At 49.8% G+C, this 12879-nt stretch overlaps 1 protein-coding gene across 1 annotated transcript; it reads left to right on the forward strand.

Moving 5' to 3' along the window:
- Positions 1–2799: 2799 nt before the first annotated feature.
- fam222ba (family with sequence similarity 222 member Ba) lies at positions 2800–10426 on the forward strand (the record flags this gene model as incomplete). Its single annotated transcript, XM_080013761.1, has 2 exons — positions 2800–2881; positions 8700–10426. 2 exons carry the CDS (start codon positions 2800–2802, stop codon positions 10424–10426), a joined length of 1809 nt encoding a protein of 602 aa, XP_079869887.1.
- Between the last annotated feature and the right edge of the window lie 2453 nt (positions 10427–12879).

A 12879-nucleotide genomic window follows, 5' to 3' on the forward strand; every position in this document is an offset into this window, starting at 1 on the left:
ATAATTTTCTAAATTGCTCTTCGCGACCCTTTTCTTTCTCTTCTTTCTTTTTAGTGCTTTTTTCTCCTTGGATTGCCCTCTTCCGCTCTTTCCCCTCCGAGGAATGGGAGAAAAAAAAATGATAGGTCAGCTTTTATGGGCACAATCCGACACATGACACAAGCCGCGCACGTCAGTACTCATGTCCTGCATTGTTTGCTCGCCTTTTATACGTCTTTAAAAAGAAAATGCTGCCCTTGTTCACACAATTTATTTTTCTTCATTATTATTTTTTTACGTCTCTTAAGTAGCTGGTGGAGACTTGCCGAGTCACGGGGGCCCTTAATACCCTGAGAACCCTGTGGTGTCTGTGTGGGGTTGATAGTGTGCAACGGCTGGCACAACTCCACCAGGCCAATCCCTCTGCAGCTGCCTGCTCTGCTGATTTCTACTGTTTCCACACAGGACAGACTGTTTCTCCACATCACGGCTAAACCGTTGGGATGAACACCTGGACGGCTGGCTGGACAATCAAGCTCTCAGCGGGCAGGGGGTAGAGTCTGGTCTGACCAGACTCCACCCCCTGCCCGCTGATCACAGGGCAATTAGTCAGCAGAGCAGCCGAGCCGGGCGGACGCCCGTAGCAACCTGCAGAGAAATGTCTCAGACTTTTGTTGTTTTTTTTCCATCTGGGCCAGACACCCTATCAGGAGTTGTCTGACTTGACTGCTGCATATACAATTAGTATGTGTTTCAAAATAATGTGTGTGTGTGTGTGTGTGTGTGTGTGTGTGTGTGTGTGTGTGTGTGTGTGTGTGGTTTTTATTTGTGGTGGCGGTGTCTGCTGGAGAGTCGGTGGACGTCAGGCCGCTGTCTGTCTGATTTTGTGTGCGCCTGCTCTCCAATTTTAAAGCAGAGTGTCAGCTGGGGCATTTCCATAGGCTGACCTTTGCCGCCATCCTCCCCACAGCACAGCTTTCTGACATTCAGAGGCGCTGCGGGGGAGGATGGATGGGGGTGGGATGAAGGCCTGTTGGCTGTTTGTGCCTCCAGTGTGTTGGTGTGTGTGTGTTTGTGTTCTCGGAGCACAATAACTGGTTTATATATAATCTGTGTATGTGTGTGTTTAAATTACCTTTCACTCTCCTGGCTCTGCGTTGCGTTTGAATCTCTTTGCAAAACTCTGTAAAGACCCCCCCCCCCCCCCCCAACCTCTCTGTTGTCAAAGAGATTGCTCTTATCTTTGTGAGTAATCTTGGCACCTGGATAAATAGGAAGGAGCTGAACATCTTGCCTGCTGGCATTAATGCTCTACGTACCTAAAATCTCGCAAAGGCCAGAGGAAAAGAATAACATATCAGTCCAATTAACGTTAATGCACGGTGACACAAAGAATCGAGGGCAGGGATTGCTGCCATATGGCGTTCCAGGTTGTAAATCAAGGAGCTGGAGGAGGACGAGGGGCGGGGGGCGGGGGGGGGGGGGGGTGCGCGCAGAGATGGTGACGCAGCATTGGCGGTGGCACAGACACACCAGCAAATCAGATCCGTCTCAACTGCTACTTCCCAACCAGAATCCCCTGCTGCCCTGCCCCTGCAGCGCTCCCAGGTGCACGGCTCTTTAGGGATCCGTGTGCTACCGGCGGCTTCATTAAGGTGTGGGCTTTTTATTATTATTATTATTATTTTTTTTTTTGCCCTCGCGCTGGGAGGATTTAAATGAGCTGTCATCATGACCTTTTTGAGCTCCCGCTTTTCAGAGCGGGTTCATCTTCCTCCACCCCTGTGCACCCGCCCCCCACCTCCGCCGCCTGCCCTTCTGCCTCTCTTGATGCTTTGCTCTATCTCCGTTACTCTTTCCCCCCACTCATCTTTTTCTCTTCTCTTTTACACTGCGGGTGGGGGGATAGACACTTTTAAGACATCACCCTGCGGCAGACAGGCATGCCAAGGTTGTTTTGTGGGTAATTGCCTCCCTGGTAGACGCTGTTTGTCTGTGCACACACAAAATCCTGTTCCGATGCCATGCAGTGAAGGGGAGGGCGCCGACTCTGTAGACTTAATTTGCTCCCTGACTGTTCCTCTGTGCCGATTAAGCAAGCATCTGTGGTGTTTTGAATACACTGGTAAGCCAAGTGGAGCATGGCTAACATTGTTGTTGCTCCCGCTATTACATGAGGTTATTGCACAAAGTGGCAGTCACTTTGCCGAATTGTAGCCCTGCGTGTTCCTTTTTTTTCCCAGGCGGTGCTTCCATTGTTTCACATCCCCAAACTAAAAGGACTCTCCGGGGTTCGGGGAACTACGGAATCAATTGAAGACCTATTAACTTGTCAGCGCTGCGCCTCCTGAGTGTGTTCTTTGAGAGGTCGTACAGGAGTCATTAATTTCCTCCGCCATGGTCTGATGAAGCGCCGGGTGTGACTACCTGCCTCACATGCAAGGCAAAGCGGGGGGTGGGGTCAATTTAAAGCTGCCAGCCCCCCAGGCCCAGTCGGCACGTCTTACCTCAGCTGTTTGATGTTTAATTGAAGTTGTTATTGGCATCAAATGTCACCTCACCTGATGCTCCAGGTGTGAATCAGTTTCTAATTGAAAGGCAACCGTGTTTCCCTCAGCCCCGAACCCCCAGGGTGACCACAGACTTCTATTAGCCCGGACCCTGTATCTGCTGTATCGCTATGCACCATGTGCTGCCCTACAGTAATGTCTGACTACTGACCTCTCCCTCTCTCTCCCCCTCTCTCTCTCTCCCCCTCCTCCCTCTCTTTGCAGTGTGAGGAGAAGCGCTCGTCCCATGTTGCATTAGTGTCTGTGTGAAATGCTGGCCTGTCTGCCAGGGCCAGGTGACCTCTCCCTCCAGCTTCTCCCCCACATGCAGATGAACACTGGACTTCAGAAATGTAAGCAGCTCCGCACGCCAACACACGTGCACACAAGCCTCACAAACACGCCCGCAACAACTTCCAACCATCCCACACAAACCAGGCTGTTAAAAATCCTGCGTCAGAAATCCAGGCCAACCCTGGCCCCGGCTCTCTGTTTGCAGCTCTGTTTTAAAACCAAAAAAAAAAAAGGGAGAGAATGGGAGGGGAAGGGAGAGCGAGAGAAAAATGTTTGGCGGAACAATGATGGATCTCACTTCAAGGAAATGAACCGTTATTAAGAACGGTGAACCGGCCACAGTTTTCCAGCCTTACTTCCATCAGCCCTCCCCTGCCCTGGTTTTACCTCTGAAAATCTCGCTTCTACAGAAATTCACAACGCCAGCCGCCGTTCCAGGCCCGATTTGACCGCTGGTCCTCAACGTCGGGGGGCCGGAAGTCCGAGCCTCCCAAAAGAGTTCATGCGTCTGATTCCGTGGTGAGATTGCCAGGTGCACGTCCAAGGATTTGAGGTCATCAATAAACAGAGCAGAGTCGAAATCGGTCGGGACTCATCGACGAGTTGAGCAAAATGTACGACATCGACAACAACTCATCGCCAATTAAAATAACGGCGGTGGAAAAGGTGACGGCACTTTCAATCTCCCGCGATATCATTGAAAGATTTTTCTACTCAAAGGGGAGGGTTCATTTTTATTTTTATTTCTGGGTTTGATCAACCCTAACGACTGATCACGTGTCTCATGGATCAAACCCGAGGCCCGTCTATCTTTCCAGATTCATTTAGCCAAGCTGGAGCGACCGTAACTCTCCTTTGTCGGTTGTCCGCTCTGCCTTTTCGGCATCTCGGTCTCTGACTGACCCTCTTCTGCTGCGGGGTTTTTTTCAACCTTGTAAGAACGCTCTCTCTGGCCCATCAAGACTGTAATTTCAGAATCACAGTAATCAGCCTAGCCCCGGGAAACGGGCGAGCGTGAGGGGGGGTCTGCTAAGTGCCAGTGTCTGTGGCTTCAGCCAGGCAGGAAAGTGACATGGCACACCCGTCAGCCGGAGTGTTTGCAAGAGCTTCCTTTTGCGTCGCAGATGAACACAACTGGAGCTTGATTTGCGCTTTTGTTATTTTTTTTTTTCCCTCCGAAATTGTTATCCATTTCTGTGATTGAGTGTACGCACGTCCGACGACACAGGCAGGCCACTGTAGTTTCACACTCGCCCCCCTTGGGTTTTCGCTTCTCGTCCGCCCCGCTGAGTAATCGTAACCGGCCCCGTATCGCCTTCATTTGCACGCTGTCGTTTCATCAGTGAGCCGCGGCAAATTCCAAGCCGAAGGAATCTCCCCGCGTTCCCGGATCGCCTCGCTCCGTCCGGCAACCTGCCTGGAGTCCGGTCCGGCTGATTTGCCTTTGGATGTGTGTTCCCCGCGGCCACACAGCCCGAGCCAGGTCTAAAAAAACCCAGACGAAATGCACCGCGATCCATCACGGGGCCGTTCGCACATGCCGCGGGGCATCGTCTCCGGAGCGTCATCTTTCAAACCGGCGTGAAGGATAATTTGACAGCTTAACTCCTCTACGTTTACCTGCTCTGAGGTAAGATTTTCGGGACGAGTCAAATGGAGTCCCTATTCAGCAGGGCAGCGCATTCCCACAAAAAGGCTCAGAGGGAGAGTTCACATAATTAGCTCCAATTTGCATTCCCACGAGCCCCGGAGAAGAGCGCTATCCCCGCAGCTAACAAATGCGTTATCATGCCGAGTCTTGCATCGTGGACTCTCTCTCCCCTCCCCAGAGCTGCAGATCGCTCCGCACCACCCCACCTCTTCGCCATCGTCTGAATCTGCACCGGGGCGCCATTTAAAGCCGCAAGCATGCAGGTTGCTTTCAGAGTGGGGAAGCCAGGACGGGTGCTTTATTTATCGCAGAGGAGGGGGCTGCATCGCAGACCAGGGCTGTGGGAAAAAAAAACAATAATTCTGTCGGCAAGTACGCACGGACACGGAGAGAAATACGTGTCCTCAGAGCGGGTGACTCAAGTGCCAGGAAATGGCCTTTGCTCCTCGGCGTTCACAGGCAGAGTGAAAGCAGAGGCATGAAGAGGGGAGAAAAATACAGAATGAGAGAAACACATGAGAAGCCCTACTGAGTAGGTACAGCAGGCTCACAACAATAATTTTTACATCTCAGGATCCTATGGAGATCAGAGGCAGCCAGCACGCTCTTCCTCTCACCTTTTGATTTTCTATTCTTTAAGATTATATTTTTTGCCATCAATATGGAGCTCTCTGCTCCGGCAATATCAAAGCCTGCAAAGAGGAAAAGGAGGTGCCTTTTTGTATAAAGCAGAATCCACGCATCCAATTTGGAGCCTCAGACCCAACTTCCTGCTCTTGTGTGAAAACTGCCATTTAAATCAGCGTGAGCCCCTGCCCCCCTGCTGCTCCAACCTTGTTCAATAAAAAACAGTAGTTTGAATAAGAGAAGCCCTAATTAGTGCCTGCTTACTGTGCACTAGCGTTCCGGCTCGCTAACTTGCAGTGGCATAATTAACACATGACCAGACGGGCCTCTTAGGCCTGTTCTCTCCCTGGGAACATGCTTAGCTGGAGATCTAAGAGATGATATTCTCTTAGCCACTAGCAGCCTGCGCTAGCATCTGCCTACAACATTACTTATGTCCTCATTAACCCACCCTTGATGCCATAGCTCGCTGACTAATGCAGGTTGCAGGATCAGGATGAAATACCACAGCACTCTGCTTTCATAGTCACCAACATATTTAATAAAGAGCTGCCCCGATTTAAATGGTTCACACATATAAAAGCACAAAATTGATCTATTCATTCCCTGTTGGTGGGGGGGAAACAAGAAGTCTGTGAGGTCTTCTGTATAATATCAAATAAAGGCTTAAAGCTCGAGGACTAATGTTTGCACGTAATTGCCTTATTATCTAACGGCACAAATACGTTTCAGCTTACTTTTTCTATGCCTTTTGCAGCATCCTGACAATCCTAATATACAGATATTAACAAAAATGCAGCAGCGTCTCCTTGGCTTCGCTACACAGTGCTCAGCGGGGTGGAGACCACCACCAAGGCAGCACGTTTCCCTGACACATTTCCCTGTAATATATCATCCACATCTAAACAGCTCCTGCACAGCCTCATTTCTGCCGCAATAACATATCAAATAACAAAGCATTATGTTAATGACACTACTGCCGGGCACACCTAGGGCACATTTAAAGGGATGGTCGTTCTAACTGGCAATGACTTCCAAAAAGGACATATTTTAAGAGATTATTTGGTTCCATTTGTTCACATAATGCACAAGCAGCCAGGCAGCAATGGCAAAGCAACATATTTTGACTTGAAAGAGTGACTGTCATCAATTTGCCAATTTTTATTTTTAGTCGTCTGTCTTGTCTTGACATTGGACCAAAAGATCTAGCCCGTAATCGGTCTAATTCAAAACTCTGTCACAATGAGGAAAAATGTAAAATGCCGTTTTACTGATATTTCATAGTATTTTAATTCCCCCCGGTATTAAGATATTTTCCTTCTTCTGCTTCCAGGGCTCACTTATCCCAGCTTTAATACCGTATCTATAGCAGACCATCAGAAGGTGTTGTAAAATGCACCTCAATATTGAGGTGAACTACAGTATAGCGCAGCCTGTCAGGCCGCCTAGTGGACAAACCAAGGTACTACCCTGGATTTACTGTGCAACTAAAGCTAAAGATGAAAACATTCATAACCTCCTTGAAAGTGGGTACAATCTATTAAATGTATGCTTGCTGATGACATATTTTTCACTCTCAAAACTTGCTTTTTAAATTTTACTGTGTTATAAATTTAATGCATTGAGCCTGTCCAACTCTCCAATTTTTAGTGGTTCTTTTGCCAACCAAAAAACGGAAAGTTCAATCATATTTGTCATAATGGTCAATATATAATACTGAAGAGAGACTTTGGCCCAATGACAATCAATAAACAAGGGACTTGCTAGTGCGATTACAGAGCTGGGTTTCCTTTCAAACTGCCTCTGTCACTGTGTTAGATCCATTTTTACTGAGTTCATTAATCATTAATGACCTCGGTAAAAATGGATCTAATTCAGTGGATCTAATTCAACAGGGGTCTAAAAATTTAGACCTTTGTTTGACAGTTGAAGTCCTGTGTGTGTGTGTGTGTGTGTGTGCGTGTGTGTGCGCGTGTGTGCGCGTGTGAGCGCGCGCGCTGGCTTGCCATTGCGTGTATTCAGAAGGAGACATTAGGCCCTAGTGATAGAGGGTGTTAAGCCCAAGCGTCTTGGCCCGGACCCCTGCATTAATGAGGCTGCCATCAGCAGGCTGAGCAGTTAGTCACAGCGGCCCCCTGTGTACCACCCCACCCAGGCCCTTTTCATTGCTACCCATTGTTTCTTGCTTGCAAATAAAGCAGGAATTAATTAGCCAGTTGGCACCACTCCTGGTACCATGGTGTCAGCGCTCACAGTTCAGCTCTGTGCCCTCGTCCCCTTGGCCCAGTCCGCATGCTGCGAGGCCGAGTTTAAGAGCCGCGTCCGCAGGATGCCACAGAGTTCTGCCAGGATTGCTTGACATTTTGGATTATCGCTCGCCAAAGGACAAAGACGGCCCCGTACGCGATGTTTAATCAACGTCCATATTTGAACGGAGCGGCAAAGATTTCTTCAAGCGCGGCGGAGGAAAAAAAGGGATTTTAATCTATGGCGATAACCTTCCCACAGGTTGGTCCCTGTCCACGCCTGTCAGTCCTCGAGCCGTCGTTGAAGTAGGTCATTCCAGCTGGGCCCGGGTGGCAGGGATGCTGAGACACTGAGTGCTAAGAGTGGATGGAAGAGAGAAGAGCCTTTCAGCCCATAACACAATAGCTAAAGGCAGCAGCCTCTCTAAACCCATTATCACCGACTTTTATTGTGTTAGCGGAGGAAAATGGGTCTGAGTACAAAGCGTCGAACCGAAACGTGCAATCGTATCTGGCCAGACTGAAAACAAGTGCATTATTCACAAGCCGGCTGTACGTAAGCCAACACCCGCTTGATCGGTCCACGCACACGTTTTAAGCGGCCTGATGATCGAAAAAAAAAACACCCCGCCCCTTCTCCCTCCCTCATCGCCCTCATAAACGTACAAAAAATCCCGTCGTTGTCACGTCGTCGCTGCTGTTAAATATAGTTCTGCCGTGCAACACATGTCTGCGACGAGGTCTGGGAGGTGTTCTCATAGATCAGAGACACTGCTGCTGTGTTTGATTACTTGTTCGCTGTCATGGAGCTCTGCTCTCTGCCTCCATCCCTCTCTCTCTCCCTCTCTCTTTCACTCTTTCTGCTCTTCTTTCATTCTTCCTCTCCCTGCAGCCGCCACGGGGGACCATCACAGCTACACTCACTCTTTGTTTTGTCTCTGATTCGGTAGCGGGCAGTGCAAATCCCTCTCAGATGCATAGTTATTGTGAGCCCGGGTGCTATGGAAATTGGGTGCACCGGGCGCCTTTCGACCTCAAAGTCACCGACACCAACGCAGAATCGGATTATAGATCTGGAATTTTTGGCCAGGGACAAATCCGCTGAGATGACAGAGCTCCTTTTTCCTTATTGGGCTGGTGCTGTGGTGTTTATTTTGGAGAGCAACTGAGGTATGAAACGTTCGGGTACCTTTCTGCCACTCACATTTCTACTGGTCTGCTGTTCTGACAATAAATCTTGCCGTGTTGTCTTTTGCCTGCGCTAAGATTTCTTTCCCCTTGTGCTCCTCCCCTCAACCCCCTCCCCTCGCTCTGTCCCCATCCTATCCTAATATGTCCTGTCTTTCACCCCAGGGGACACCACACAAAGGATGAGATCCGCTCAGTTTCCAACCCCTGCAGAATTGGATGCCTATGCTAAGAAGGTTGCCAACGACCCCCTCACCATCAAGATCTTCCCCAATAGTGTCAAAGTCCCCCAGAGGAACAACGTGCGACGCACGGTGAACGGGCTTGATACGTCAGGCCAGCGCTACAGCCCTTATCCTCCCTCTCAGGCTAGTGCCAAGGCGGGCCTCCTTGCTATCGTCAGGGTACCCATGGTCAAAGGCGTCCTCAAGGATTTTGACGGCAGCCGCGCTCGCCTGCACCCCGAGGTCACCATGAACCCTCCCGCAGGGCCCTACCAAGTGGCTTCAACCAGCACTTTAAACCACCAACACCATCCGCCTCCCCAGAGCCTGAGCCGGGCCCAGCAGAGCTTACCTCCCCACCCGCAGGCGCACTCTCAGACTCTACAGATGCTGCCCCAGCATCAGGGCCAGGTCCAGAGCCTCAGGCACCCACCCCCTGTGGCTCAGCACCCCCAGGGCCTGTCCAGACCCCAGAATCAGCCCCCGACTTTGGGCCACCACCCGGGCCCTCCGGCTGTGATGCTCCAACCGCAGCAGCACCTTCAGCAGCAGCAGCAGCAGCAGCAGCAGCAGCAGCAGCAGCAGCAGCAGCAGCCGCAGCCTCTGGGCCTGCAGGGGGTCAGGAAGCTACCGGATGGCGACGCGCCGCCTAACGTTACCGTTTCTACCTCAACCATTCCCCTCTCCATGGCCGCCAGTTTGCACCAGGACCGCCGGGCCGACCTGAGCAGCATTGTGCATCAGATTAACCAGTTCTGCCAAGCTCGGGCCCAGGGTGCCGGATCAACCTCCATGTGTGAGGGTCAGATTGCCAACCCCAGTCCCATCAGCCGCAACTTGCTCATTAACGCCTGCTCCAGGGTGTCCATGCACGGAAACCCTTCCGCCCCCGGGTTCCCCCCACCCAGCTGTGTCCTCGCCCACCAAGAGAACATCTGTGCTCACCCTCCACACGGCATGGCTGCTATGAACCACTTGCCTGCTTACCACAATGACATCAAGCCGCCACACCACCTCCAACACCATCTACACCCGCAGCAGAGTCAACAACACCTTGATAAGTCACAGCAGCAGAAATTACGCTCTTGGAATCAGCACCAGATGGCTCACTTGCCCCACATTCAGAACGGTGGAATCCACCCCTGCAAGCAGCCTTCCCGGGACACTGGCTATCCGTGCACGGGCCTGGGCTACCCTCCGGAGGTCTGTGTGGGCCAGCCTTACAACCTGAAACCTCCTATAGAGAAGCCCACTCCCTCGCCCCCGGTCCACAACAATGGGATGCCTGCTCACATGGCCCACTACACCAACGGCCAGTACTTCCAGACCCACATGTGGAACAGCAGCATTCTGCCTACGCCCAACAGCGACAGCTCCGGGTCCCAGGACCTGGCCATGCCGTTCCACGGCGCGGGTCCAGGTGGGACCACCACGCTAGACTGCGGGCTCCCCGGGGGTCCCCATTACAGGCTCGGGGCGAGCTCCTCCTCCGTCCAGACTAATCTGATGCAAACGGCAGATTACTTGGGTGGGGACTTCCAGACGCCCTACTTACGAGATCACAATCTAGGTCTGATGGGCAAGATGCACATGCCTCCCATGAGCAGGGTGGGTCCAGAGGTCGGGGATGGCAACGCGGCTCTCATCCAACACCCAGGGTACAGATAAGCTACCGTCTTGTCTACACAACAGCTATTCAAAAAGAATACCCTTTGTTTAGTCTTAAGAGTGGAAACTCACGGCATAACACTAAATTCATGACTTAGACAAAAATCGCGAATAATGTAAAACAGGATAAATAAATCTATTTAAGGAAAGCATTTTTTTTTTTTTTTTTTAATTATCAATCTTGCAAGTGATCAATTGTTTTTCGGGGGGTAATGAGTGCTTTAACTCAGCACTTTAGGGGTGTGTGTGTGTGTGTGTGTGTGTGCGTGCGTGCGTGCGTGTGAGAGCTGTCAACCTTAACTTCTGTCCTCCATCAAAGTTGTCTCAGTGTGCCTGGATCTAAAAAGATCCTCAGTGATTTCCACATCGGACCCTTGCGTAAACTGTTCTTATGCATAAGAGAGGGGAAAAAAAAGAAAAAAGAAATCCCCTACGGGAAGAATGGAAACATCTCGTGGAGGTGGTTTGTTTCCACAGGGTCCTGTCAGGAATAAGAGGCTCCGACTAGTTTCATCAAGACAAGTAGCTCAATTTGGATTGGGTGTTTACACCCGGGCTCGTGGTGACTTCAAGATTAAACACAATCATAACAATTTCCTCTTGAAGCCACAACAAAAGGACGGTGACAGTCTTTCGTTTAGTTTCAGACACTGGACACTTCGCTACAGAGTACGACGGGAGACGCGTGTGGTATGCACATGTACAAAGAGGCTTTTATCTTAAAAAAACAAAAACAAACAAACACACACAAAAAAAAAGTTTTATTTATTTGTAAAATAGGACTGTTTCTGAATCAGGTCACTGTTCAAGGTTTATTATTCCTCTTTGTCAGTTGGAGCATGTAATCAGGTTGTTTGTACATAGGCCCAGCAGGGGGCAGTGTGGACGCGCCGTCCTGCCCAAACGCTGCACACAATTCAGGTGTCTGTCATAAACCTTTTTTCTTTTCTCTCCTTTTGTCCGGTGAGGTTTTTTTAAAATTTATTTATTGTTATTTTTTGGAAACAGGATCGTGAAAATGTCGCCCCCCCCCCCCCCTTGGTCGCGCTGTAATATTAATTCTGGCGTCTCGGGACAGTTCACGCACGGCCCTTTCACGGGGCAGGGACCGTGCGGCGGCGCACGTCTCGTCGCCCGTATCCGTCACCAACGGAGCTCGTCTCTCGGCTGACGTGACCGGCGACGCCTTCCTCCGTCGCGATCGGTCCGACGAAGGAACGGAAGAAAAAGCAAACAAAAAAAACCAAAACGTTATTTTCGTGCCGTGAGGAAACAGAAAACGGCCGCGGCGGCGGGGAGAGAAACGCCCTTAAACGGCCAAAGTGAGGTTGACGGACAACGCTGCCCGAGCGCCATCTTATCTCGTTTCCCCGTATTTTTGTATCGCAAAAAAAAAAAAACAACCATCCTACTTGAATCGTTTGAGGTGTTCCACTCGGCGGACATCGGTAGATTGTCCTTTGCGGGACAAAACTTGAGTTCCGGTATAGAAGCGTCGCTAATTAGAAGTCAACCGTGAAACCAAACATGAGTTTAGACCTCGGCTCCGCCGGAACCACGGCGAGCGGGTCGGGCTGTGGGGCCGGCGGCGCCGGGTCCCGCGGGGCCGGCGTGAAAAGAGCAACTTGATCACTTGCAAGATCATTTTGAGCAAACGGGGGGGGGGGGAAAAAAGGATTTTTTTTTTTTTTGAGTTCAAGTGAAACAGCAAATGCATTGTTCATTTTTATTGTACACTGGCTTACCTACAAGACTACTGTAACTTTCAAAGTGTAACGACTGTGTATGAACGCTGCCTGCGTGTGTGTGTGTGTGCGTGCGTGCGTGCGTGCGTGCGTGCGTACACTGATGCCCGTGTCCAGTTCACCTCCCTCCCTAATAGCCCTTAAAAAGCCTTAAGTATTTTGTCCTTGGACTTTCCTTTGAAAACAAGCATGGTTTAAATAAAACCCCCAAATGAGAAGAGAGGGCAAGGATGCACGGAAACAGCAATTTGTGGTTTTCTTTTGTCATTTTCCTTTTTAATGAAGCTTCTGTTGAATAGAAAGAGCAATTCCTTAGAGATACTTTATTATGGAAAGCAAGAAATGGAGTAATATTTTGTTATTATATATTTTAGAGCAGCGTGTAGTTACTGGGCTGTAACTTATTTTCTTCCAAGTTTCAGAGCTTCAGTTTGAAAATTGTGACTATTTATAATACTTGATTTGCTTGTTATTTAAATCTTAAATCCTTCTTTGTTTCTTGTACTATTGCTGTGAAATGGAAGAAGGTCCGTCAGCCTTTCTTTTGTCATTCTGTGCGGCAGGTAAGAGGAGGGGAGCGTGTGAGTTGTGCTACTCTTTTTGTAATATTGTAATAATAAAATAAAGTTCTAATTTATGCTTTGACACGTTTCCTCGTAATGCCTCTGGATGTAAACGGACGCTAGCTCATTTTTTGTCACTCCAAAC

Source organism: Zeus faber (assembly GCF_960531495.2).
Source record: "Zeus faber genome assembly, chromosome: 14".
NCBI lineage: Eukaryota > Metazoa > Chordata > Actinopteri > Zeiformes > Zeidae > Zeus > Zeus faber.